The sequence below is a fragment of the Echeneis naucrates genome, chromosome 11 (genome assembly GCF_900963305.1).
Source record: "Echeneis naucrates chromosome 11, fEcheNa1.1, whole genome shotgun sequence".
Classification (NCBI taxonomy): Eukaryota; Metazoa; Chordata; class Actinopteri; order Carangiformes; family Echeneidae; genus Echeneis; species Echeneis naucrates.
In genome coordinates, this window is record NC_042521.1 from 4,205,162 (window position 1) to 4,232,503 (window position 27,342).

General features: G+C 43.7%; 1 protein-coding gene across 8 annotated transcripts in view; it reads right to left on the reverse strand.

The window, feature by feature from the left end:
• LOC115051285 (MAP7 domain-containing protein 1-like) overlaps nt 1–27,342 on the reverse strand; it is a 31,451-nt gene continuing 4,109 nt past the window's right edge. Inside the window, exons 2-17 of one of the 8 annotated variants that reach the window (XM_029514639.1) lie at nt 17,545–17,760; nt 15,632–15,700; nt 13,099–13,262; nt 12,277–12,385; nt 11,373–11,477; nt 6,527–6,646; nt 5,384–5,511; nt 5,108–5,250; nt 4,391–4,632; nt 3,637–3,982; nt 3,252–3,411; nt 1,466–1,570; nt 1,305–1,355; nt 1,163–1,217; nt 789–1,055; nt 1–667 (exon numbers count right to left, since the gene is read on the reverse strand). In XM_029514639.1, coding sequence (XP_029370499.1) covers nt 657–667; nt 789–1,055; nt 1,163–1,217; nt 1,305–1,355; nt 1,466–1,570; nt 3,252–3,411; nt 3,637–3,982; nt 4,391–4,632; nt 5,108–5,250; nt 5,384–5,511; nt 6,527–6,646; nt 11,373–11,477; nt 12,277–12,385; nt 13,099–13,262; nt 15,632–15,700; nt 17,545–17,760 — 2,291 coding nt within the window. In that variant the 3' untranslated portion in view covers nt 1–656. Of the gene's footprint in view, nt 668–788; nt 1,056–1,162; nt 1,218–1,304; nt 1,356–1,465; nt 1,571–3,251; nt 3,412–3,636; nt 3,983–4,390; nt 4,633–5,107; nt 5,251–5,383; nt 5,536–6,520; nt 6,647–11,372; nt 11,478–12,276; nt 12,386–13,098; nt 13,263–15,631; nt 15,701–17,544; nt 17,761–27,342 lie in introns of all 8 variants that reach the window. The other 7 variants (XM_029514636.1, XM_029514638.1, XM_029514635.1 and 4 more) reach the window with 7 other exon arrangements.

Consider the following 27,342-nt stretch of genomic DNA (forward strand, 5'->3'; position numbering starts at 1 on the left):
CACCTTTCATAAAGCTTTATTTCACAGATCTCCTGTAACAGGAAGCCTAGGCAGCCAGGCTCATTTACATTTACATACACTGTCTGCGACCAGTCCTTATGCTGCTCCCCATGTTAAATAACTCAATAATTCAAGACAAGAAAACGACAAACACACACACGCACGCACACGCACACACATTGTTCAACTTAAGATAACAATAACAATATCATAACGACAGTAATAATAACAGCCATTGTCAAATATCATGTATTTCCAGGGTCTTATGTTGTAGTTTCTAAAATTTTGTTACACGATCAGTCATCTTTAAGGTGCACCATAAAATCTGCATGTGACATTTTCAATAAAACTCGACAGATGCTGCACCAAAACACGCAGTGAAGACAGAGAATACTTGTTGTTTCATTTTTATATATATATACTATATATATATATATATATATATATATATGTGTATGTCAGATGAGTACTTTCTTTTTCCAGGCAGTTTTTTATCTCCTCTTCTTTGTCTTCTGCGGCAGATACTGGAGATGTGAATTCAGCGCAGTTCACTGTTTGTTTGTTTGGCACACTAGTTTCATAAGCCGCTATGGTGTGGCATGAATCTCATAGCTCAAGCAGAGACATAAGGCGCGTCTCCATGGATGTGTGAGGACTCACAGGACCTCTGCAGAGAGACAGAGAAGGAAGAGCACAGTCTGATCACGTGTGGCTGATTTGGCCTTTGTGGTCACTGTTAGTAAGTTTGAGTTTGAATTCACTGTACGCTCACAGTCCCACTACTGTACCTGCGACGTGCTGGGGCTTCATCGGGCCCGTTTTCATCAGGAAGGGCTCTCCCCCCTCAAAGGCCAGCATCGGCTCGCCAACCAGCCCGCTCTGCTGCTGTCCCGGGTTACTGCCTTTGTTCAGCTGGATGATCTGCTCAAAGTCCGCCGCCTCTCCGTTGGCTGAGACGCCGTTTTGGTGAGTGCTGGGCTGGACGCCGTTCACAACAGGGGCCCCTTTCGGCTGGCCGAGAACGGCAGCACCGGGAGCCTGCGGGGTCCCAGGAGCTGCAGAACCAAGACGGGTTAAACGGTGTTTAATGAATGGTTGAATACTTTGAAGATGAACCCTTCGCTCCTGAGGCGTGCACACACGATGGTGACGTGACAACTACCTTTAGTGACCTCCGTGTCCTTGCCGTTGACCTGTGGAGAGGCTTTGACATCCTTCTGTGATGACAAAGAACAAAAAGACTTCAGTTATTTCAGCCATTCGTGAGGAAGCGCAGATATCTCTTTTAAATGAATCGCACTGACTTTCTCTCCCGCGTCACTCTTCCGAGTCCTCTTCATGATTTCCTCAAGGCGCTGCACAGAACAGGCAGAGAGGGCAGTGAGTTAGCTGCTGGTGTTATTCATGTGGAGGAAGGAAGTCAAGTGTGGCATGTGCGACTCTGTTTGTCTGTCTCTCCCCTCACCCTCTTCCTCTCCAGTCGCTCCTGCTCTTCTTTCTGGAAGTGCTTCTCCCTCTCGACGCGCTGACGCTCGGCCTCCTCGCGAGCTTTGGCTTCAGCCTCCTCCCTCTGAAAAAAAAAAAAAAAAAAAAAAAAGTCAACCACATGAGAATGACACTGAGGCAGCCAAAGATGAGGCAGCATTTGAGTCATTCAACTTAGCAGGAAAAGGAGCTGACAAAAGATTAACTTTGCTGAAACACTTCAGAAGATGCCGTGACGGAAAAGGTTCGACCTCCATCTTCTTTCGCCTGCCTGTCAAAATGTCTCGGACAAGACAGAGGCCTTATTTGACCTCGCATGGCAGCTTGCATGAATGGCTGAATAAGCACATTGTAAAGTGCTTTGAATAATTGCTCCATATGAATGCTGCCATTTACCACTAAGGTCCTTGTGTGCAAATACACTGTAAGGTTAAATTTTACCCACCAGGGGGCAGCACATGCTCACCCTGCTCTGCAGCAGGAGTTACTCCATTACATTTAGCACCAGCTCCAAATAGACAGATGAGTGAAACGTTGATGGTAAATACATAATTTATGGTGTGTGTTTTTAATCACAGCAGCTGCAGTCGTCTGCCTTCAGAATCTGCCATTCATGGTCAAACCGAGGTTGAGGTTGAGTGAGGCCGAAAAAGTCTGAGGCCACTCCAGTCTTGAGCGAGTTTTGCTGTCAGGCTGGAACAATGGGCCGATTGAGGGCGAAAGGCGAGTCAAGCGTAGCTGAGTGCTTCGGGCATGGCGTGTGCCGATGCTCCTTATCTATCAGCCCACTGCAGAGGCAGCACAGGCCCGTCGCTATCTCCCCCGTTCACAATAGCTCCCTACAGCCTCTGCTCATCGCCATTATGGAGGTCACCAGCTGGCATCTGCCCGGACAGACAAGGGGCCTCACACATTGACACACATCGTCGGTGACAGCAGCTCTTACTCGCCACCTCTAATCTGGACAGACGCCAGACAGTCAGAGGGTGAGGCATCCACAGAGAAGTACAAACTCCTCCCGTCTCTCTCGACGGCTCGTGTGCATTAATCTGCCCAGATGGTAAATGGGTTTACTGCATGTGGGGATCACAGGGATTCATGTTGGTTAATGGAAAACCGAGTATTTACAGTTACCAAGAAGTGATGATCTGTCTCACTGATATCAAAGTGAGCATAGTGTGAGGTCGAGGGTTTGATTCCCATTGGATTATTGGCACTGTGCTCAAGAGGCTTTCCAAAGATCTTTATTATTTTTCACCGAAATGAAGCAGGTTTGTACAAAATCTCATATGATGCCAGAAAATAATCTGTTGACAGGTTTTTTTTAAGGAATAGTTAGAGTATTAATCAGTATTTTAGGGAATACATTCACACATCTGCTCCTTTCTCACAACTGTCTGTTAAAAATAAAAATACAGTCAGGAGGCCGTTATCTTATTTTGGCATAGAGACTATAAACTGGGGGAAATTAGCAGCCTGGCTCCGCTCACAAGTAACAAAATACGACGACCTAACACCTCCAGCAGTCCTCCATTTAGTGGTCAAATTCTAATTTTGCAGGTTGCTTTTTCTGCTTTTACAAAAATGGCAACTGCTGATAAATAATTAAAAAAGGGACAAAGAAATGTATTCACATAAATAGAGTCTCTGCAGTCTCGACACTTGTGGGCATTTTGTTAATATTTGATTGGCTTTAAACATTTTAGGACATACATAATGAGTGTAGATTAGGTGTAAGCGAGCTTACATGGTTCCAAGTCACTGACCTGCCTCTGCAGCCTCTCGTTCTCCTCCTGCGCCTCCTTCTCTTCTTGAGCTCGCTGGGCTTCGTCCCTCAGACGCTGCTGCTCGGCCATGAATCGAGCCTCCTCCTCTCTGCGCTTCCTCTCCTCGGCTTCCCGGGCCATCGCCTCCTCCCGCAGGATCCTGAAAACATGTATGACATGCAAAATTGTACATCTGAGGAATGATGAGCAGTTTGTGAGATTCTGAGTCCAACATGTCCTTAAATAGCTGAGTATAATTGTTGGGAAACACTTTTCACCCGACTGTCAACTTTTGCTCTGAGTTGCACTTTGAGGCTCAGCAGTTTCTTTACATGAACAACAAAGCGTGTTGACAGCAGAGTGATCCGTAATGACGCTGACTGACCTGTTCCTGTGCTCCTGCTCCAGACGCTCCTGCTCCTCTTTCTCCCGCTGCTCTCGAGCCTGTCGCCGTTTCTCTGCCAGGGCTCGGGTGGCCTCCTCTGGGTCGTTGGTGCCTGCTGACGGCCTGCTGGCTGGAGTGGCCGGGGTGGCCGGGGTGGCCGGGGAGGCGGAGGCTGGTGTAGCGCTGGGAGCAGGATTACTGGCGGAGGCCACTGCAGGAGAAGCAGCGGAGGCAGTCGGCTCTGTGCTTGGCACAGCAGGAGAAGCTGCTGATACCACCGGTGGGCTGAGGGAAGGAGGTGTAACTGGTGCAGAGGACACCACGATGGCAGGAACGCTACTGGAGTCTGTTAGAAAGATGAGTTAAAGTGAGGGAAAGTCATCACAGAGATATATAAACAACAATGAACCAATCTTCAGTCCACTGTAGAACAGAGCACGGTAAAGTTTCCATGTCCCCAGGGACCAATTTGGCTGCCAGACAGCAGCTGATATATTGACAAATAAACCGGCAGCACACACTGACACCAATATCACATCCCTCGAAACAATCTTATCTACTTATGATCCACATATATTTGTTTATATTATTCCAACTGTACAATTGATCATAGTTATTACGTCTGCAGAGCTCCCTGCGAGGCTGCAGCCACCAATGGCATTGCATTGCACTGTGTGTGTGTGTGTGTTTTCACACTGAAAACCTCGAGGTCACCTTGACACTTGGATATCACCTCGACAGCGACAACACTCACTCTTTTCCTCCTCTGGGGTGTCGGGCTTCTGGGCTTCGTGGCCTGTTTCCACGGTGACCGCAGTGACCGTCTGCGACTGGACCCTGGCGGGCGTCTGGGCCCGTTTGGGTCTGGTCTTGGTGCCAGGAGGAGGTGTCTTCTTGCCTATGGGCGTCTTGGAGGCTGCTGCTGGCACCATGGGGGACAAAGGCCGGCTTTTGGGGGCGGCAGGTGACGGAGGTCTGTTTTTGGGCTTCGGGGTGCTGAGGAGGAGAAAGAAGAGCGAGGCGGAGGTGAAATACGAGCGGGAGAAATGGGAGAAACAGTCAAAGAAGAGAGCAGAGTGGGACAAGGTAATGAGGTTTCCATAACTAGGTCATGTGGAAGATATGAGTGAGCCGAAACTACACTGTGTGTCACCACGAGTCTGTCTGGAGGGGGTGTAACGTGAGAGGTTGGGAGGCAGAGAGCCATATTTTTTTCCCTGTGTATCAGTCAGGAAAAGCCCCTTCCTGTCCGCAGGCTCCTCACTCTCTGTCCCGCTCTGCTGTTGGCAGACTGCGACTGAACAGCATCCAGCAGAGTCTCTTTTAGTAGTTAGATTATAGCACCTTCGACCATCTGTCAGACTCAAACCTGCCCCGAGGACACACGAGCTCCCTCGCTTGGCCTGTCTTCTTCGTTAACAAATATAAATTACTACATTTATTTACACATAATCACATAACAGGACGATACCTGGTCTCTGGCCTGGATCTCGTGGTCGCTGAGACCGGTGACGTCGTCTGTCTCTTCTTTTGTACTTTCTCTTTTGTGAGGGCGTTCTTCTCCTTTTCATTCTCTCTCTCCTTGTCTTTCTTCTCTTTCTTCTTTTTGTCCACCTCGAAGAAAGAACATGACCTCAGTACGGTCAGCTGATGATCTTATTTCCCTTTCACATAGTTAAATGGTGAAACTCCGCTCTCCACCTCCAGCTCAAATATGTCTAAGCTGTCTCGGCATTTCTGAGCCTACCGGTGTGGAGTTCCGCCGACGCTGGCGCTGGGTGATGTCCGGCGTGCTGGCCGAGGAGACCCTCCAGCGCTCGGCGGTGTTTTGGTGCGGGTGGTGATGGGAGCAGGCGTTCAGCGGGCTGGCAGAGGCTGAACGGGAGCAGTGGTGAGAGTCTGAGCGACACATAAGCATGCAGAGAGCGGCAGCAGGGCCGAAGTCAGGGCCCACACACACAAACACACCATGCAGAGTGATAAAAGCCTCTCAGTGAGGACACAACAACATGCCAGGGGACAATCACTCAAATCCAACGGACAGAGGAAGTGATGATTCCTGAGGAGGAGGCCTCTTAGTTTTCTGTTTTTGTCTCATTGATTTTCCTCTTTTTTATTCTTTCTGCAGTCACTTGAGTCTTCCTCAGGAATCAACTATTTCAGCCATCACTGGAGTCAAATATTGAACTGTGATGCAAGATTTTAATGTTTTTCTCTGTTTTCTATCAGTGTCGACTCATTTGATTTAGCCATTAGGATTAAATAATCAGTTTTAGGAAACTGGAAGCTATGATGTGCATCTAGACCAAAAGATTAATTGATTATGTTTGTAGTCAATAAAGAAAAAAACTCTCCACCTGATACTTCACTCACATTAAATATTACCACTGAATTGTTTTTCAAAAGACGAGTCAATAGATACACTGAAAATGAGTGGCACTGACCTATAAAGCACAAAATGCTAAATATTTGTTATAAATATCAGTTTCAGCACCTACAATGTAAGTTATATTGCTTCTTTTCTTTGTTTGTAGCTTATTTTAAATTTAACACTCTTGACAGCTCAGACAAAACTGTGAAGTGCTGATGTGCATTTTTCACCACCTTCCAATATTTCTAGACTAAATGAGTAATTGAACAGATAAATCACATCATCATAAATGTAGCTGTTGTGGACAAAAACACTCCCACCACAAGGTCTGCATCTATTCAGCTGTTCAGATTCAGAAAAAGGTTGTGCTACTAAATGGACCTTGTGGTCGTCACCACAGATTCATACATGAAAACATGAATAGAAACAGAGAAATAAAAAGAACAGTGCTCTGAAAATGAAACCATCCAACCATGTGAGCTAAAGGATTTTCAGAGGACGCCGAGGTCTTACACTCACGGGAGTCACTGTTGTTGAGGAGGGTGGCGGCGCTGCGACTGCGGGCCAGGAAGGACAGCGTGGGCGTCATGAGCCTCTCCACGATCCTGCTCTCCCACGGGCTCAGACGTAGACTGCGGGCTGACACAAGAGGGCACTGTCAGTGTTGAGTTACTGTTACAGCAGCTGCACACGCACACACACACACACACACACACACACTCCACGCATGTAAACAAACAGTAGGCAACCCGCACACAAAAATACTTTCCCGACTTCACACTTTCACGCACACACACTGGAGGAGATGAACCGCTTCTTGTTGAAGATACAACCTCTTTCTCACATACACAATGTTTGCACACACACACACACACACACACACACAGAGTCTGACCACACTCTGAAGTCTGCGTGTTGCATTCAAGTCTTTATGGAAATATAATATGATGAAAACTTGATTCCAGTTGTTGGAAAGTCTCAGGATATGTTATCAGGTTGTGACAAAAAATAAATAAAATTCATTTGTGAAAGACAGGAAGCAACATGTCTTTCCATCCATACCCTACACAAACATTTCTTCATTGCTCTGCTGCTCTGGAAGCAGAAAACAATCCCATTGGCTGATTGGGACAATCAGGAGGTGGAGCTTTTTTTGGGGTTTTTTTTTTAAGCAACTGATAAATGAGACATTATATTCAAAGTTAAATAATAACAATAAAAGCTCAATCGATGTAGCTCATCTGAAAACATAGTCACACTTTTTCATGGCAAAAACAATCATATGAAGAACAATTTATTCACAATTTTATTGTTTATTGTTTTTTTTTCTTGCCCACTTCTCACCTACTTGTTGAAGTCGTCGTTCTTCACAAATCAGTCATCACCGAAAAGGGAACAATCTCACCTATATTTGACTTCTTGAGTTAAAAAGACAACTACAGTTTATTTTATTGGTAATGATTCTTGCTAATAGCTCAGTATTACATAAAAAACTAGGTCAAGGCTGAGTGAGTTGGAGGGATTACTGAAAATCTGCCTGATCATGTAAACACTTTGAGAGATCTCCAGATCATCGTAACAAACCTACCTGCAGACCTTTGGCACATAAATCATTTGTTCCACCACTGAATTGCCATTCATCCATCGTGATTATTTCTGCTCCTATGAAATGTTTGTATAAGTCAAACCCCAGTCTGCCACTCAGACACAATCAGAGTCAAAGATACACAAACTTTGTGCAACATGAACGGCTTGAACTTCAGCCTACATGTCGCACACAGTACTGGACATTAGATAACAAAACACAAAGGAACAAACCCAAGTTAATTGTCATTACTTACCACTCAAAAACACATCACACAAACGCCACAGTGGCCATTCGCTCAGCTCAAACTCACTCAAACCTGATGCAGTGCAGAGGCCTTTCAGTTTCAGGTGAGTTCAACATTAGTGCTGTTTGTCGTCCACACACTCATCTGACCTTAACCAGTTTGCATCTGACTGTTATTGAGTGCCATGTGATGAAGACTCAGCACACACAGAACGTTCAGCAACGGCAGGAAATAACCCGATGCATTGAAATGACGGATGGAGCAACAGCAACAACAACAACAACAACAACAGCAACAACAGCAGCACATTCTCTCATGAGCAAAGCAAAACCTGAGGTCAGATAAATCCAAACAGAAACCAGATTGAAAATATCTGCTGTAATGAATTTGATAAAGCAGACGACAGATCCTGGAAACGCACGGAAGGAACAGAAGAAGGAGAACGAGATGAATAAGTGGCGCAGGGTGAGCCTTCACAGAGAGAAACAGCTGTGCCTCAAACACAAACACTGCAGTGCAGCACTTTATGGCTGCACAACTTTTCATCAGTGGTGCAAAGTACATTTACTCCGGTTGTGTACTTGAAATGTTGACTAAAAGATAAACGAAGCTGCGCCCTGAGCATCTGAGTAATCATATCTGTTGTGAATTGTTCTGGTTTTACTGTATAAATTGAGGTAATTTAATGAGATTATCTGTTACCTTTACTGTGCTGCGCCTTACCTTCAGAATTAATGCATTTCACTTGAGTATCTTACTTTATTTTCATATGATAACGAAAATTATTGTGAATTATTATGAAAATTATGCTATTTACAGATTTTCTTTACTACATGTCCACTACATTTGTTTCCCAGCTACAGGTGCCTTGTAGATCAGAAAAATCCGGAAAAAATAAATGATGTTTCTAAAATTGTAAGGATAAAACCAACAGCATGCAACATGAATATAAGCCAAATCTCAACAAGCTAAAATATTAAACGTTACTTACACACAAACCCCTGAAGAGACCGCCTCTGTTTCCCCTTATAAAGTATATTATCAAAATCCTGCAGTTCCACAGTGTCCACCATTTTAAACTTATTTTCCTAAAACTCAGCCAAGTCGTGTTTAAGGTCTTAGGAAACTTTGGGATCAGCTGAAAAATTTTCATGTTCTTGGTATGATTGACCAACAACTAATTTTGGCATTTTAGGAAATGTTTGCCTTTTTGCTGAGTGTTTAATAGAACAAACAATACCGCTGTAATCTCTGTAGACTCACGATGAAACGAGCCTTTGGAGGAAACTCACTGACTCAAATGTAGATTTTTAAATGATTTATGTTACATCCAACTATTTTAAAGAGGATTGCTCCAGAGTAAAACATGTGCACAGGAGAAAACAAGCAGATGGGCGCAGAATGTCTCATCTCAACACGAATGAATCGCGACAGAAATTCCAGTTTGTGTGGATTTCCTGTCTCTCATGACAAGTTGAAGGACAACATGCTGCGCAGAGTGACAGCTCGGCCATGTGTGCAGACGAGTGCAGCTTCTTTTTTTTTTCGATGCTCTGGTGAAGCGCGTCACAACAGAGGTATGCATGATACCCATGAACACTGATGACGACAGTGCAATCACAACAGCGCTGCCGAAACCGACTGCAGGTGTCGAGTTTTGTTGTTGTTTCTTTTTAACGAAATGGACAAACAATTAAAAAAAAAAAAAAAAAACACACTTCTGGTGTCATACATTGGTCTTTCACATCCAACGGCTCAGACAATCATCTCCTCTGTGTGCTGGAGCTTTTTATCAACATGTTTTATGACTAACTGATAACCCGACTGCCTCCCTCCTGTTGCCTGGCAACAGTGGTCTCCCTCCTCCTCCTCCTCCTCCTCCTCCTCCTCTCTCCAATGCGGCAAGAGGAGTCTGAGATGCTGCCTGGTGAGCGACCGTTTCACCTGCAGATAGACTGATGCCTTCATCTATGAACGTCACTTTCCCTCCTCCATTTAATTACTGGTGCAATTGGCAGAGCATCACCCTCAGCCAGAGACACCAGCTCTGATATTGACTTTGGTCCCGCTGAAATATGATTCGGCTCCAAATTGCCCTTTCATGTGTCTGCAGTATCGTAGGATCTGTGTTAGCGATGATCGAGCACGAAATCTGAGTCTCTGAGTGCGGCGACGGTGGAGCTGCGAGCCGGACTGCTGATTGCACTGTGGCTGATACGATCTACGGTGACACGTGTTATGAGACGTGACAGATCTGAGATGAAGACAGCGTTTCTTATGTACATGTGGCAACTCAGGAGTCTGATGAAATGAGTTTGATACAACGAGCTGATTTGAATATTAAATCCACGTAACATACTCCTCGTACTGTGGCCCCATGACCAAAAAGTAGTCGCCCAGTTTCACTTTACAGCATGAAAAAATTCTAATGTTGATGCATCTTTTTCTCATTACATCAAGATACATTTCTTGTTATTACTACATAGTATCCATAGGGGGGCTAATCATTAGAAACAATACAGCTTGGAATTTGACTTTAGCTTGTACCTACAGAACTTATTTAATCCTCATCAAGGCTTTATTTTTAACAAATGATAGCATGCTAAACTTGTCACAGCAAAAATATCTACATTATATATTTTACACGCTTTATGTCACGTATGCATCCTGGGATTAGCATTTAGCTCGAAGCACCACTGATTTCTCGAAAACTTCACAGAGCTGCTAGCACGGCTGCCTAGACGCTTCATCTTGTTTATCATGATGATATTTGTGAAATGCCACAAAAGTTCATGGTATAAGAATGTAAAGTTATGTGCTGTTGTTACAGTAAAAGGCGCAGCAACCTAGGCCGCAGTAATAACAATAAAATGAGTAATATCATGTTGTAACAAATGTGTTTTTGCCATGTTTGCTACATTACACAGCAGTAAATAGACTTAATCTCTATGTAAACATGCTGTAGGTCTACAGAATTCATACATAAAACCACATAATGTGCATTCAGCTGCTTATACTTTGGTCATCTGCAACAGTCACACTAAAATATCCACCACCAATATCAACACCACCACCACCACCACACCAAACCATCGACAGTAACGTGGAGGGGGGGACAACCAAAAAACAAAAGGTATCGGAACAGGATGTAAACCCGTGAAACACACGTACCCAAAATTATATCACAAAATATGGCTCACTGATGTTGAGGTGAAGGGGACACTGATCAAAAATGCACAGGAGACTTAAATCAATGGCAACAACCACCAAAAGAAAAAATAAATAAATAAATAAAAAACCACAATGCACAAGAGACCGAGTGCGTGAGAAGAGTGGGAGGAGTAGGTGGTAAATGACCAGTCACCAAGCACAGGCAGGCAGGCAGGCCACCAGAGACGACAGTTATAATAATAATAATAATAATAATAAAAGAAAAGATTAGGGAATAGAAGGGAAGAAGGTGAAGGGGGATGAATAGGAAAGGGGAAGGGGGGGGGGGAGCCTGGTGGACATTGACGTCGGGTCGTCCTTACTTCTGTTGGGGGAGTTCCAGAGCGTGGCAGAGGACTTGGACAGCCTGTTGTTAATGACAGGGTCCACCTGTCTTGGCAAGTTGACCGTGGAGGCCGAGCATCTGCCTGCACCGGAGAGAACGCAACAGACAACAACTGTTCACAAGGCGGCCGGTGTGCGAGGACCGACTCCCCCGGTCCGGATCTGGAGCAGAGCAGGCACTCACCACTTTCTGAGGTCAAACTGGCTTCTCATTACAGTTCAAGGGAGATTAATTTGAACATGGGGGAGAGAGAGGGAGGGAGGAACTCAGAGGAAAGCATGGGAAGGGTGTTGGTATACTTAGACATCACAATTTAGAGTAGCTACTTGAAGCTTTTTTTTTTTTTTTTTTCCTTGCAAAAAAATTGAATAAAATATCACACGCTCTCGCACACATTCGAGATTCCTCGGACCTTTGAGAGAAACCTCGGCATCACGGGTCCAACGGAAGCAGCCCGTCACGTGTTAGACGCCATTAACAGGACGGTCTGAAAAGATGGAAACTAGCTCACAGCTCTCTGGAAAACCTTGGTCGCACCGCTGAACTAATGAAACCTGCTCCGGACAGCTTCCTCTGCCTCTTTAAAAAGTGAAACTTGGTACTCAAAACCAATTTTACAAAAAAAAAAAAACACCTTCACTCGAAAATTACAAAGGTTTAACGTCATAAATTACAGTGTAGGTCATCTGGCCTTGGTGCCCCGCCCTTATGAAATCAGACCCTTCACTGGCTATTTCCTTGAATTGCATCAGTTGGACCAGTGAGTCACAGTCTGTGCAGCGTTGCTCAACAAGAAGGTTTGAGTTACAGTGAGGACGTAACAGTTTCCTGTCATTGAATTTGGCTTCTTTAAGTGTCCCTGCGGTTGACGTGAAACTCACTTTCTCTACGGGAGGTCTGGTTGAGTCCACCCGCCCAGGACCACCTCTGCTGGCGTATCTCGGCCCACGTCTTCTTCGTGGACCTCTTGATAGCTGCCTCGTATCGCTCCTGTGAGAAACAGTCCAAACTGAGTCAGTTAAATCCGTCAGCTTAGCATAAAGAGTGGGAATGGGTGGAAACAGCTAGCCTGGCTCTGCTGGCGGGTGCAAGATGTTTGCAAGAATCGCAATCGCATGCAATTTCTTGTAAAACCACATATGTATGTGCAAAACAAAAAAAGACATTTCGAGACAATGTGAGTTTGGTACAGTTGTGAATTATTTCCTCCCCCACAAACTAAACTCATGTTTTAATCTACATCCAAACGCAAAAATAAGCATATTTCATTAAATGTTCAACTGCTCTTCCAACATATACTTAAAAGAAACAATCTGTATTGGAAGGGAAAATGACTCTTCGGTATAACTGATTTTAGAGGTGGGGGCAACTTGTGGCAAGAAGTCACAAGGAGGCATTTCATTTTCAGAGCCAAAGAGGAACTACTGCTGTGATCACTAAACGTTGACTCTAATCCCAGCTGAAGTAAAATCTACGACCGTGACCCTCTGGAAAATTGGCATCACGGCCGATATCTGAGATGAGGCAAAATCCCTGTTGTTCAGGAAGTTTTCCAGTGGTCAAATTTGCGCTCAGCCTTTGACTCACTCTGGAATAGTTTCCACCCCGTTTATGTGTCCATGGGCATGACACCAACGATTTCACACTGAAATCCCATCAAATGTGTTGATAATTACAATCCGTTATTTATTCATCTTTCTCACCTTGTTCTTTTCTAGTTTCTGCCTCTGTTTTTCCTCCAGCAGAGCTCGACGTTTCTCGGCCTTCAGTCGCTGCTCCTCCAGCTTCCTCCTGCGCTCCTCCAGCTGGCTCTCCCTGAGGCGTCGGGCCTTCTCCTCCTTCTCCAGCCACTGGGCTTTCTTTGCCGCTAGAGGGTTGCCACAGAAAGGAGGTGCATTTTTTTAAAACTAGTTTCATGTGGTAATTCCCACTCCGGTTAGCGACCTCTTTACATCCATACAAGCCTTAGACAGGACAACATAATGACTATTAATCAAAAATCATAAAATGTGGATATTTTCTTTTCACACTTCATTGTGGCACCAGAGAGAAAACGTTAAACTGAAACTGAGTCAGTGCGAAATTAAAAAATACTTTCGTGTCAGTTCATCCAGTAGAGGTGGAGATTAAAATACCTAATTTAAACTTTTCATCTGCTGGTAGAGCTGGAGAGGGATCCTCTGGGGACCACGAATACCTGCAGCTGATATAATCTAGTGCTGTTTGGCTAGCTGGCTTAAAAAAAAGCTATCCATTGGCACAACAAGCCAATTTGTTTGTTTAAAAATGGAGTTAAACTTAAAAATGCAACGTTTCTGTCCTAATTTTCTGAGCTTTCTCAAATGCAAGCGTGTTCAATCACTTAAAGCCTCAACAACCGACATCCAGACTGTATGGATGAGGCAGATGGAAGAGTGTGTGTTCATTACACTGTAATGCAGAGAACAGTAAATAAGCAGAGGTTTCCCACTGTGTTTTACAGCAGCCTCCAGCAGATGCCAGTTTCTTTGCACAAACACTGCCGAGGCTTGTTTCTTCGAGGGACAATTAAACCGCAATCAATCCTCTCACATTAAAACTGCCTCTATGTTGGACGGCAGCTGTGTCGCTTTTTGCTTCATAATACAGACCTACACTAAAAAAAAAAAAAAAAAAATCTCTTGCATTGACTTTAATTTGTTCCCACAAGATATTTTTAGCAGGATGACAATTTAAAACAATGACAGGCTCAGTATGGAGGTGGATGATGTGGGTGGGTTACATGCTGGATCCAACTAAAGAGATGGTATGAAATGGCTCAGTATTATCTCGTACGGCTCCAAGTTAGACGGCATTAAAGCACGTAGCAGTAGTGTTTTATATGCGAGGAAAAGACTTGTTTGGTATTCAGTTTAGTATTCTGCAGCTCATCTTCACTAATGAGCCAAAAGAAGCACACAAGTGTGTGCCTCATTGACAATGAGAAAGCCTTTCTTCACTCCTCCATAAATCCGATCCCTGAAAAAAATCCAATTATGCCTCCATTCTGTTCAGCAGGATTGAAGATATGTTGGGTTAATGCGCCTCGAGTGCGCTTTTCACATTCTCATTTTTGTGGAGATTTACATACGTACAAAATATTTTGTGCAAACCTGCTCTTACATAACAATAAAGCACAGTGTTCACAATTTGCTCCGGTTTATTTGTTGTTTGAACGGTAACAATGCAGTCAACGTCATATTTTGAGACCTACACCCTGTTTCCCTGCTCAGCTGAAAAGAGCCTCAACATGGAAACGTGTAATTACAGAAAGACGCAAACTGCAGCAAACTGAACTTATCTGCGAGCTGAGTAAACTCCTTAGGTATTATCGATAGAAGGCAGCAGAATTCCCCTTAAGCCGCGGTGCGGCTGCAGCACGGCCGCATTATTGATGCTAATGAAAGTAGTAATTAGATCTAATCTGTGTGAGGGGCTGGCCGGAGCTCGTGGTAATGACTGCTCATTTTTCACGCCAAGCGCCTGGAAAGTAGGGAAACGCCCAACATACTCTGTTCTGATTGGCTAATCTCTTCTGTCCACAGGGACAGAGACCCTGTTTGAAAAGCAGATATTGACTTTCATGATTTTTGGCCAAGCAAAAATGTTTTCATAGGAAGAAGCTGTATTCTGGAGCCACAAAGCAAAACCATGATTATAGTTGTGGGATATGCAGGCTGCAGGGGAGTGCAGAAAACATGAAGACCAAATAAATTTTAACTAAACATCAGCAGAAAAAATTAGGTGAGAGGTTAAAAAAACGGCGCCGGGTTCATGAGTTCCACCTGACTTATGGCAGAATAACCAAATAATGGATTCACGGAGGAAGAAGAAAAGGCGCAGGTGTCGGGGGCCAGCGTTTTGGGAAATGCAAGGAAATGGGATTCCCATCACCAGTTTGATTATTCCCAAACAGCATGACCGCTGAGGGTTTTTAGTGAAGCCCCTTACCTTGCAGCTGAGTTTGTTGTTCTGAGAGCCATGCAAGGAGAAATAAGAGATGTCAATAACCGTCAGTCACGTCAAAGCAGCGTGACAGAGATAGACAGAGGGAAGTCGACACTTTTAATTAAAACTAGAATAGGCTTGTACGTGTATCAAGTTAGTGACAGTACATCTGTACTTCATGCATCAGTGGAATTTGCTGGGAGGAAAATCCAGTTGGTTTTAGGATAAAACACAATCTTATAATGTTCACATTGGCTTATCATCGCTCACCGATGTATCTGGCCCTCTCCTCCCTCCGCTCCTTGGCAAGTTTCTGACGTTGCTCTGAGCTCATCGTATCTACGGGGAAAAAGAAAACACAAAGTGTTCAGTACAGACCAAAGGGAAGATGCAAGATGTTCAGGAGGGATTATATATCCCATCTGGCCTGGGAACATCAGAGGACGCCCAGGAGGAGCCGGGAGAGATGGCTGCTGATATATAAGTTAGAGAAGTTCCACAGCCAGAAACCATGAGGATCGTCTGGTGAAAAGGTTTTAACCTGCCTCACAGAGCAGGAAACATCAAGTCAAAGCTGTCCGAGGTCATTCAGAAAATGACCCGAGCCTTTGACCTGTTAAATATAATATACGTAAATGCACATTTTAAGTTACATTGACAGCATGGAGCAAGTTTTCATTTAGACTTGCAGGACTCCACTGTTGGTTTAGTTTCAAGGTCAATGCAGCTCCACGTCTTCACAGACTACATTAACTGTGAAGTGCATCTAGTCCTCAGCTGTCCTCATCTGCAGTGAAATCAGCATGAATCCCGCTGCACTCTGAAAGACAGCCTGGTGTTAACACCAGGATTTGTGCGGCTGTGAAAAGCCACAAATGAAGAGTCTGGCGTGCGCTGTTGAAAACCCGGACCCTTGGGGTTTCTCGCTGAGCCCGTCTCCTTTTGTGGTTCTTCTTGGCGCTATGTAATATGTATGCCGCGTGTTCTCAGCCAATCACAGAGGGGCCCTGCGGCCCCGTCCGTCTCCATGGCAACATGCATTTCCTCCCTCCCCACCTTTCCGAGAGTTTCCATCCACGGCTTCGGTCTGGCCGAGATGCAGACGCCATCGAGTGCAGAGAAAAATAAATCTCATGAGCCTGGAGGGCCTGTGCTACTGATACGTCACCAGCCTCCCCCCTCGCCCCCACCACCCATCCCAAACACCCCTACCCACCCACCAACTCTATACAAAGCACCATTTGGCTTTCGGCCACAACTATCAAAAACCCAAAACAATGCATGAAAATCATTCATGAATCCAATTAAATTTGGGAGGAAAAGGACAGTGTCCTTTTTCACACTGTTGACTAAAGGCAGGCACTGCAGTGGTCCAGTGGAGAAACCGGAGGAAGGTTTTGATCATACAACATAACAAATGAGCCGAAAACTGCAGCAGGGAGAAAACATGCTGACTGCGCATTTCATACTTAAAACTGAACCACTGAGGGAGAAGAGGTGGTAGAAGTACAGCAGCTTATGCATTTACATATTGATTTCTGTCGTCTTACGTCTTACTTCTGTTGATGTGTTTAATGTTGCTCTTTTGTGTTGTTTTGTCTTTGTCTGTGTACCGTAGCTCTGTGCTCTTGGTGCTGACAACAGTCAGTGATGTAAACCACACAAGCAACAACCTGAGCTGATGCCAGCTCTCACTGCCCTCGACACTTCTCCTACACGAGAAGCCGCCTGGGATTTCACCTGATTCGTGCACGGACCAAAGTCAGAAAGTTGACTTGGTATTATGAGCTTGCTGGCCTGTGGATATTACTCCTGACACACTTATGAGAGACTCTGCAGTTCAGCTCAGTCAGATGCCTTTTAGTGGACATTTATAATTGCATTGCACTTTGATTTAAAGACTTACACCTTCTGCAGGTTTGTCCTTGATTCCTGTTTAATTCTCTAAATGCAATACACTGGATTAGAAAAAGACTGGATTAGTTTCCCCACCTGGATTAGATGTACCTAATAAACCCACAAATGAGCAGGTAAGTAAAGTGAAGGTATAAACTTTAAGCCATTTGCTGAACCTAATAGTGAACAATCGCCTTAAATCTATCAAAACTAATTGCCATATTGAATTTTTTGGCTCTAAGCAGATAAAAACAGATGGTGAACAACAAAAGCATGCACAGCTCTACCTTTCTTGGGCTGGGGGCTGCTGCTGCTGCCCGGGGTGGAGGGCCTGACGTCGGTCTTGGAGGAGGCATCTGTCTTGGTGGGCGTCTCACTTTTGGCGCTGGAGTCTGTCTTGGGAGAGAGGTCTGTGACAGCCGAGTCGTCTGGGGTCAGGAGGTCTTTCCCCAAAGACTTGTCCCCACTCTGGATGGACTGAGACTCCGTCTGCAGGGGCAGAGCTGCAGGGCAGAGAGAGAAAAACACACCCGGATGAGTACAGCGACGTGGATCTGATCTGCGACGTCTTGCTGCGGCATCAGTGTGCAGCCTCTGATTCGTCACTTTACCTTTGATGTAAACCTGCAAAGCCCAGAGCAGCTTCATTAACACAACGCTCTCGATTCACTATAAATCATCATCTCTTTTACACATTCTTCACACACGTCTGTCAGCAGGTGAGTGGTGGTGTGGCCAAAGGAACATTCAGCTATACATTGATCTTATTCTGTAGGTGAGCATGAATATATTGATGATTGGGAAAAATTTGCCGACAAAAAAAGTATTACAAATATTTAAAATGTTTAAATAGTGATCACCATGGGGATAATTAACGCTAGGTTTGTTTAATTATCCCCAAAGAGCCACTAAAAGTATTCTATAAATCCAATGACTTCACCGAAGGGCACAAAATGGCCCAGATAAGGAATTTATTAGATTTTGTCTCACTTAGATACATATTTTAACTTGACAATTACATTTTTATGTAAAGATGCCAAACTGAATATCTTTTGGGCTGTGGCAAGTTGACTTGGTTATATTCTGCAGGACATTTTATAGACTGAACAGATATGAAACAAAAGTTAAAGTAGCGCTAAAGGGGATTGAGTATCGTATTTCAATTAATATGTCAAAAGCCCAAGCAACAGTCTGAAGATCCTGAACTTTGATGCAGAGAATTAATGAACATCCAGAACTACAAATCCCACAATGCATCTCAATAGCATGGCAGAATTTACTGTGGTCTGATTTGATCTTAGTGTTTGTACTGAGGTACAGAAGATTTTACCGTCTCTACTCAACAAGATTATCTTGAAAAGATATTTAAAATTAACCAAAAAATAATAACAATTTGTCCTAATCATCAATATCCTTACTGGCATATATTGCGTAAAACTGGTTAAAATTGAAAAGGTGATGATTAAAAGGATAACTCATTAGTTGCAGTGTTAATAATGTGTCAGGCTTTAGGTAACATAAGAGTCTTGGCTTTTTTAAAAACTTCCTTACACGAGGACCATTCATGTTTCCGCTCGGATCCAGTCATGAGGGCAGACTTCCTGACCGCTGACCTTTCGGAGGGGTGACAAAGAGAGAGAAAAAGCCCTGAGACACATCCTGTTTTAATCCCTGCTCTCTATCGTCGCTCAGTTCCTCTGCTCAGCTGCTGCTCGTCCGGGGATGAGGAGCAAGAAGGAGCAGGAAGGAAGAAATGGGACAAGGAGCATGTGAAGGGCGAGACGAGAGGCTTACAGAGAAAGGAGAGCTGGAGGACAATGAGAGCGAAGACTGTTTTTGTAATGACGGACAAGAAGGGGACTGGGATTTAAGAAGACAAAAAAAGGAGGGGGAGGAGATAAAGCCTGAAACAGTGAGAGCTGGAAAAATAATGAGGCAGGAGCTCAAGGATCGTGAGGCAGGAAGGTGAGAGGCTCCACTCAGCCAACAATGGGCAGATGGAGCGTGACGCTCTCCACCGGCCCGTCCAAACGCTCACCGAACCACGTAAATCACAGATTAACACCGGGCTCCTCTCCAACTGCCCCCACTGTACTGCAACACGGTGCTTAATGCACAGGCTGCACCGCAGAATACTAATGGACGAATAATGGGACGTGAATTAAGCCCCATGTGTGTTTGGACAAGGGCAACTTTAAGAAGGATGATGATGTTCGGACAGGATGGCACTACTACTACCTGGCGCTGAAGAAAAGGATTAGGGTTCAGCAAAAGAGGATTCCAGTGCTCCTCCTTTCGTGGGAAGATTACTTGCTCACAGAATGTGGCTGACTTTCTGAATTTGGTCAGTTTACTTCAGCCATTTAAGGCTGAAGCAGAGACAGAAATAACACCCTTTTTCCCCCTTTCTGCACTTTATCCCTCATTTATTTTATTTTTTTCAGCTGTAGGCCTCACTTCCAGATCATTCACATCCAATTTTTCTTGAATTTGGTGTATTGTACTTTATCTCCATCATTACCAGATCCCTGCTATGTCAAATGTGCATTTAAACCAAAGCCCTGGGAAAAGAAAAACAAAACATCAACAACAAAAACCCTGAAACAGAGGGAGAGGTTTATGTTGCAGAGTTCAGTCTAACTAGTGATTAACATAAGTGCAGAATGGGTGCGGCTGCTGTGTGCTCTCTGAAATCTCTAACATTCAGAGAGAAAAACCAAAGTAATGAGTTGTGTTAAAGCACAAAAACTCTTTAAACTTTTGAGAGAAGAAATTGTTAATTCTCCTTCTTACAAGAGAAAAATTTAGTTCATAAACAACAAAATACAGCTTTGCTTGGTTAAATAAACTCAGAGGCTTCACTGCAGAAGTCTTAACTTGGTCTAATGTGACCTGCAGCTTCAGACATTCGAACCTTAGATAGATTCTGCTGAGTGACGATGGGGGGCAGTTCATCTTATGACTCTTTGGATCAAGCCCAAAGTCTGTCCACGGTCACAGACGCTCAGACTTTAAAGGTACATTACAGGCCTGCCCCACTGTACAATCACCTCTCATCGTTTTGTGATGCCAAACAAGCAGTTGATGTGATTACCAAGAAGAATAAAACAGAAGAAGACAGAACCAAGTGAACGTGTAAATATTAATACAGGGCTAGAGAGTCAGAGCCAGAACTGTGTGTAGACATTTGTCCCGTAGCGGTATGACGATAAATTTCAAATCACTGTTTTGTTTGAAACACTGAGCGAAGAGAAAGCCAACATGTAAAGTCAAAACTCCCAAATACACACAAACATCTGTCCCATTCCTTCATTTGACCATTTGGAGCTCCTGTCGCCTTTTGCAAACAATCGCTGTCAATAAAATGACTCCCTTCTCCTCTACTTAAAGTAGGATCGTCCGTCTGTGGCCACAGCGGCTGCTGTTCAACAATATCAGCATAGTTTTGGTGATGTAAAGTAATGAGATCCAAACTGGTGAACTTCATGAACTGAAATATCCTGCTTCAAACTTACTTTTCTTAAAGCGCCAGAATTTTCCTGATGATTCTCATAGTTTTAAGTTTTCTTCACTATCACCATGCTCCACGGATAGATTCCTGTCCATCCAGTAGAGGCTAATAGAAAACTAAAGGGGCTGGCTTGCTGAAATGTCATTTATCAGAGGCTGAAATACGTGGAGCTCAACATACAGCTCATTGAATCTGCACCAACATTACTGCTTCTTGTTTACATCACCAACACAACTGTGGCTCAGGATGTCCCACCGGCATTAAACGCATCTTTTACCAGCTATACAGTTACATTCAAGTTTGGCATGCATCAATATACAAACAGCTACATTTCATTACAAGTGAAAATACCTGAACGTCACCCTTAATATCAGTGATATAAATCATGAGTCCATTTTATGTGATCAGCCACTCATGTGACAAGCTCCATTTAACACAGAAACACAGATTCGACTGGACGTCCACCCCTCCCTCCGCTCCCCGACCCTCCACAGTCATCTCAGGTTTCTGTGGCCGCTGTGACGGACTCCAGGTTTAAAAATAGTGATAAGCACCATACTGAGAATGTCGGCCATAAAAGGGACTGGCTTCTGTCGAGGCACTTTGGGACAGCACAGCGGCCACAAACTGCACCATGTGGCACAACAGATTGACTGCACAGGCCAGGCCGGCAAATTTTAATTTGTTTGTGTGTGTGTGTGGAACACTTTGGCTGATAAAGTCCACATCCATCTGGTGTAAAAACAAAAACAACAAAAAGCCATTTGATCCAATAATGGGGAGAAAATTGTGCACAGCGTTTAAACGAGAGCTGCCAGACTGTGAGCCACATTAAAGCTGAGCCACAGCTGAAATTGAACCGGTGATAGCCTCATGGTTTGCGATACATGAGACAGACAAGCAGTGTTTACTTTAACCACTGAGACAGTATGGACGCTTCTGATGCACTGCATTTCCCAGAATTCCCTTTCAAATGTACATCTGGAAAGTGTGACGAACGACAATAACGCAATAAATGGCATGCTAATGTCTTCCAGCAGAATGCAAGTTTTAGGTTTTTTAAATGTGCATTTTAGATTCCAAGACGTTATTAAAATCTTTTGATTTTGCTTTATATCCAAAGATAGCATTAACAGCTTTTTGCCTACAAATCTGGAGGAAACGCTTTAAGTTCAGCGTGAAACTTCATTCCTTAATTCACCAATTGTCTCTTAAAATTAAATCAAACTCTCATTGTCACTACAGGATATATGTTTAAACATGTATATTCTAGAAAAATGTACTCCACCATGATAAATCAAGAATGTGATCTTAAATGAAATTAAATTGATGAAAAAGGTGGAGGGGAGCAGAGCCCATTTGAAGCAGATCACATTCAATTGTTATTCACGTGTGGTAACACAAGCATGTATGTGCATCTTTGTGATGAGCGAGACATGTTGGATCTGGGTCAGGCCGACCTCAGGAATCCCTGGCATCCACGTTTCGTGAGCACATGTTTATACAACGAATGTGTGTCCTTTGTGTGTGACAGTTCAGCCTGGATGGGCAAGGAGTTAAAAACCCCCCACAAATGAGAAATCTGTAATATTATCAGCAAAAACAGATATTTTACAAAGTGTCAAGGAGCACATGTGCACTTGCTGGACATTTCTTCCTCTCTTCCTCAGGGGACACAAAAAAAATATAAAAATGGAAATGCTCTGGGGAAACAAGCATCCACGCCCAAAGGAAAAGCAGAGGAAGAACATTCCTGCAGTGAGCGACAAAGGCCGAAACACACACATGTAGTTTCATGAGTGTGTGGTACAAAAGTTATCTGTGGTCTATCTGTGGTAAACCCATCTCTCGGTGCAGCATTATCACACGACACAACAATAAAGCCGAGTAAACCAAAAGGTCACAGAGTTCAAAATCAAGCATGCGTGATACAGAAAATGTCAACAACACAAACTGGGGAAACTTCAGGTCTCACGCACAAATGCTGCACAAATCTTTGACCCTCCCAGTTTCTCCCATTATGCCGTGAGAGGTCATCAGACCAACAGCTGTGTTTGTAATGAGCTCCGGCTCCCATCAAGCAGAGCTACTAATCACCGTCGCAGGAGAAACACAACCAGTCTGTCACGATGAAAGAAGAGAAACCTTTATTTTAAAGCAGAGGTTGAATTACAGACCGCTCACTCTAAAATTATCTGCGGATAATGCTCCGTTTTCTCTCTCAAAGTGAACTGACCTTTCCCGACATCACACCTCCCTCATGTCCGTCAGGTTTCCATTCCTGCACGGCACATTTAAAATGATAAACATGGCGGATTTACCTTTTGAAGTCCTCAGTATTGTTTCAAACAATCCACCTTTAATTTCACACTAAAATAAAAACCACAGCAGGCGTCTCATTGCCACCTTTTAACCGTGGATTTCATCACCTGCAATGAAGCAAGCAGACTCACCTGAGTGGTTTTTAATAGAAGAGCTTGTAACTGGAGTCTTTAATATGTTCGTGATTGTTGCATACAAGAAAGAGCGTGAAACTAAAGCTGCATCCTCACCCCAATAACCCAATATATGAAGAAAAAGCATTAACTCAAGGAAGCGTATTTACTGACTTATTCACACTGAATGCCATTCTAACATGACCTTTATAATACTGTCATTTCCAGAGAAACACCATCAACCACCATTAGCAGCTGGTCCAAACCAGAGAAGCAGATTGTAAATTCTCAGAATGCACTGGTTTGTGTTTTTACCTAGAACCTTTTCCTAAGAAGAGAGCATTTCCAAAGAAAAATGTTCCCGAGTATTATCCATTATCTATTATCTAACCATCTGCATGACTAGAAGTCAAGAAAACCAAAAAACTCCACTGAGAGGGTAACTGAAAAGACTTTTTAGCACAAGTGACTCATCGTCTGGCTCAATGTGATACAAGATGCTGGTTCATAAGACGAAACATCAGTGGGATGGCCCATTCTCTCAATGTTCAACCCCAAGCAGGATAAGCCATTAAAATTATTGCTCACATACGGCAGAGACAGCGTGGATTTTAACATAAAAGCCTGAATAAATCCAGTCAAAGCGGCAACAGGATGTTACTCCTCTGTACGCCGGAGGGCTCTCCAGATGCCTTTAGCCACAAAAAAGTGGGTGACCGAGTCATGAAGATGTTAAACAGAGCCAAGCATGAATCACACATACATCATCTATTATTTACTGTTTCCCTCTTCTCTGCTCAAAGTTGATACTAGAAATGAGGTCAAAGGTAATGAAGCCAGAGACGATTTTTGAGCTGGATTTAAATCCTGAAAAAAGCTTTTACTGCAAGACAGAGGCTAAAACGCCTGAGGTGTGGTTTGTTGTGACTGAGGTTGTAGTCAGGGAGTTTCACTTCCTCAGCTCTGACCTCATCCGCGGGTCTCTACGACATAGCAACGGTTAAAATAACGTAAATAAGCTCCAGTTTAAACAGGCTATGTTTCTATTGTGGCCGAAGGAGCCATAAAGCTGCTCACCCCCTCAGGGATACTGAGTCTGCACAGCTTCAGGGCACAAGACTAAAGTGGTAAAACGCCACAGATTAAAAAAAGATAGCAAAGAAATATGGGCCAAAATTCTCTCTGGGTGAGCAAAAGTGTAAAGTGCCAAATGCTGGAATGGTTTGAAAAGAAAATATCAACACACAATACCGATAAATTCAACATTTGATCGAACAGATAAGTTCCACAATGTCAAAAACGTCTGTCACAGAATAACGCAAAGAGCGTGTCAACAAAAACAAAGATGACTCTGAGATGACTCTCTGAGAATCTACTCTGGACCAATCAGAGCAGAGCTGAGTTTGTGTTTAGATCCACAATTACTCCATGCTTTAACTGAATTACGCTGAGTACTGAGTAACACCTCATTGTTCCACAGAGATCTTAGGTTTTTAGTTTTTTTTTTTTCGTCTCTTCAGAGGAAAAGAAGCTACAGAGGACGTTTGCACATTAGCGCAAATGAAAAATGTGCATAAAAAACATGTGGATGGAGCCAAACTTTGATATAGCACATCAAAGCATGGCGACTCAGTTTGAACTTAATCCACTCAAAGGTCCACTCCAGTTTTGTTCACGCTCACATAGATGGGCAAAGTTTGTGTCGAGCATAAATAAACACAGCAAACAAAAAATCTGCAGTAACAAGCAGTCGCGCTGTGTCCTGTTTATCTCTCTGAGGCTGAAGACCACCAGAAACCGATCACTCCAGTATCAGACCCTTCAAGAAGTTCCTCTTTACAAACTCTTTTCATTTCCCTTTCCTGTTTTGACCCCGGTTTTTGATACTGAAATGTAATTTTCAAGAAAAAGAATACTCAGCGTGCTTTATTCAGTCCTGATAGTCTTTTGTGTTGGAAACCAAGTCAACACAAGCGTATGTAGACCGCAGCTGCCCCAACACACTCGTGGTGTTTTGGACACACTAAGTAGGGCATAACTGTGTCTGGCTGACTAACGTTGACCTGGCAGCGTGGTGAGGTGTGATGATCGACCAAAGTTAATCTCAGCTGAGGTCTGGTTTCACGACTGCGAGGGGCCGTCAGCAACATTCAGCTCGATCGCAGAAGGTCAATTAATGACAGCCGTTTGTATTCTTAATGCCACAAAGCTGTGACGTCTGACTATGAGCTCAAGTATGTACGGACATACTTACTTAATTAAATTGACTCCAAAAGAAAAATAATCTTATTTGTGAATATTTGCTGCATATCATTGAGTTTTGAACTGTTCATTTAAATGTTTACTTGAGCTGGAGCTGAGTGCGACAGTAAAAAAATCCTGATCTTTGTTTTAATATTGTGTAAAATGTCTGAATTATGATTATCAGATTAATACAGCTGTTTTAGAGCCATGATCTTCCTATAAACTCCAGTGAGGCATTCTGTTGGGAAAAAAAAGATTAACATTTTATATTTTCCCTGAGCTTCTTAAGATTTGTGAATCTACGAAGACTGGAAAAGGTTTGCAACAATAATTTAGTGTTGCAAATAGACTTTCCTCTGTCGTATTTACATCCCTGAAACAGCTTGGCTCCTCTAATACATGAGGTAAATGTAAAACATGCACAAATTGATTCTTTCATTTCATAAATGATATGAATCAGAGCTCCTGTTCACTAACATAATACAGACTGGGGGAAAAGCAGAATGTACTGTGCTGGCTTTTGTTTGAAAAACATGTGTTCATTCATTTGTGGAAAAACCCGCAGAACTAATCAAATCTGGAAAACAGAGTCTGTTTGATATGAACTGAGAGCTCGGAGAAAATTTTGCAGCCTGGTCTTCATCTGTCATCCCAGAGAGGAGCAGCTCAAGGGTCATTTCGGGGAAGTAAAGGGCACAGCGAGCCGCTGGCTGGGTCGCCACAGCTCGATGCGGATAATGCAAGAAGCAGCGTGATGTGGCGTCACTGCAAGGAGATCATTTATCGACCGGTGCAGCAGAAGACACAGCAAAAATATCGGCCTGGACAGCTGAAAGATACTCAGAGAGGTTTGGAAAGAAAGACAGGCAAACATGTGACACATCACATGAGGACAGAAGTCTGGATCAGATCAGTTTTAACTCGGGACAGTTGATCATATACACGAGTTTTTATCAGATCTGCTGTCCTGACTCCCAGAAGAAATGATTAAACAGGTGTAAGTAGCAAACATCCACCATCGTCCCTGCGATAATATTAGAGTCTGTGTGGCGAGTGACACAAGTGTGAGTTTAAGTGGGCCTGAACCAAACGTAGATACATCAGGGATGTTATCTGCACACACACACACACACACACACACACACACTTCAAACCAAGAGAGGGTGGGCTGCATCTGTTAGCGAGTCGCCTGAGGTTGGAGCAGCACATCAACAGAAACATCCAGTACATGTTACAAGGCTGCCTGGGTAAGGAGGGACGAGGACCAGACACAGCTGAACGCCACTGACGCCGAAACACTAACGTCGTGTTATTGTGGGGCATTGTTTCCTAAAGCAACAAAAGAAATGTTTATGCATGTTCTCCTTCAAAGAAAGAACTTTTGGAGGCCTCCTCTGCAGCAAACACAGCAGGAAGCTACCGCACAATTGCAGAAGCAGCACAAATGCTGATCAATTAAAGTTTAATAGACAGTCCAAGGAGGCAAAAACTGGGTGCGATGCAGAATAAACAAAGAGACGAGGACGGCCTCAGGATATAATCAATACTGTGCAGGCTCTGTCTCAGACATCAAAGTGAACTTACAGCTCGAATGTTGAGGCTACATTAGAGAGTAGCATTGTGCTGGAGCCAAGATCACAGTGTTCCCAGTAACTAGTGCAGGATTTAGTCCGCAATAGTTGTCATGTGGATGAAAAATAGTTTGGTCTGCTTCTTTTTTTCTTTTTTTTCATAGTCACAGATGTGCAAAGAAAGTTTTTAGGTGTTGCTACAATGACTGAAATCTATAAAACGTGAAATGACACTTGCTTTTATGACCGAACTCTGCCTGGCACTGTTTCTTCCTAACAGGATTATGCCACATACGGGATTATCAATATCAATGACTTCTGCTT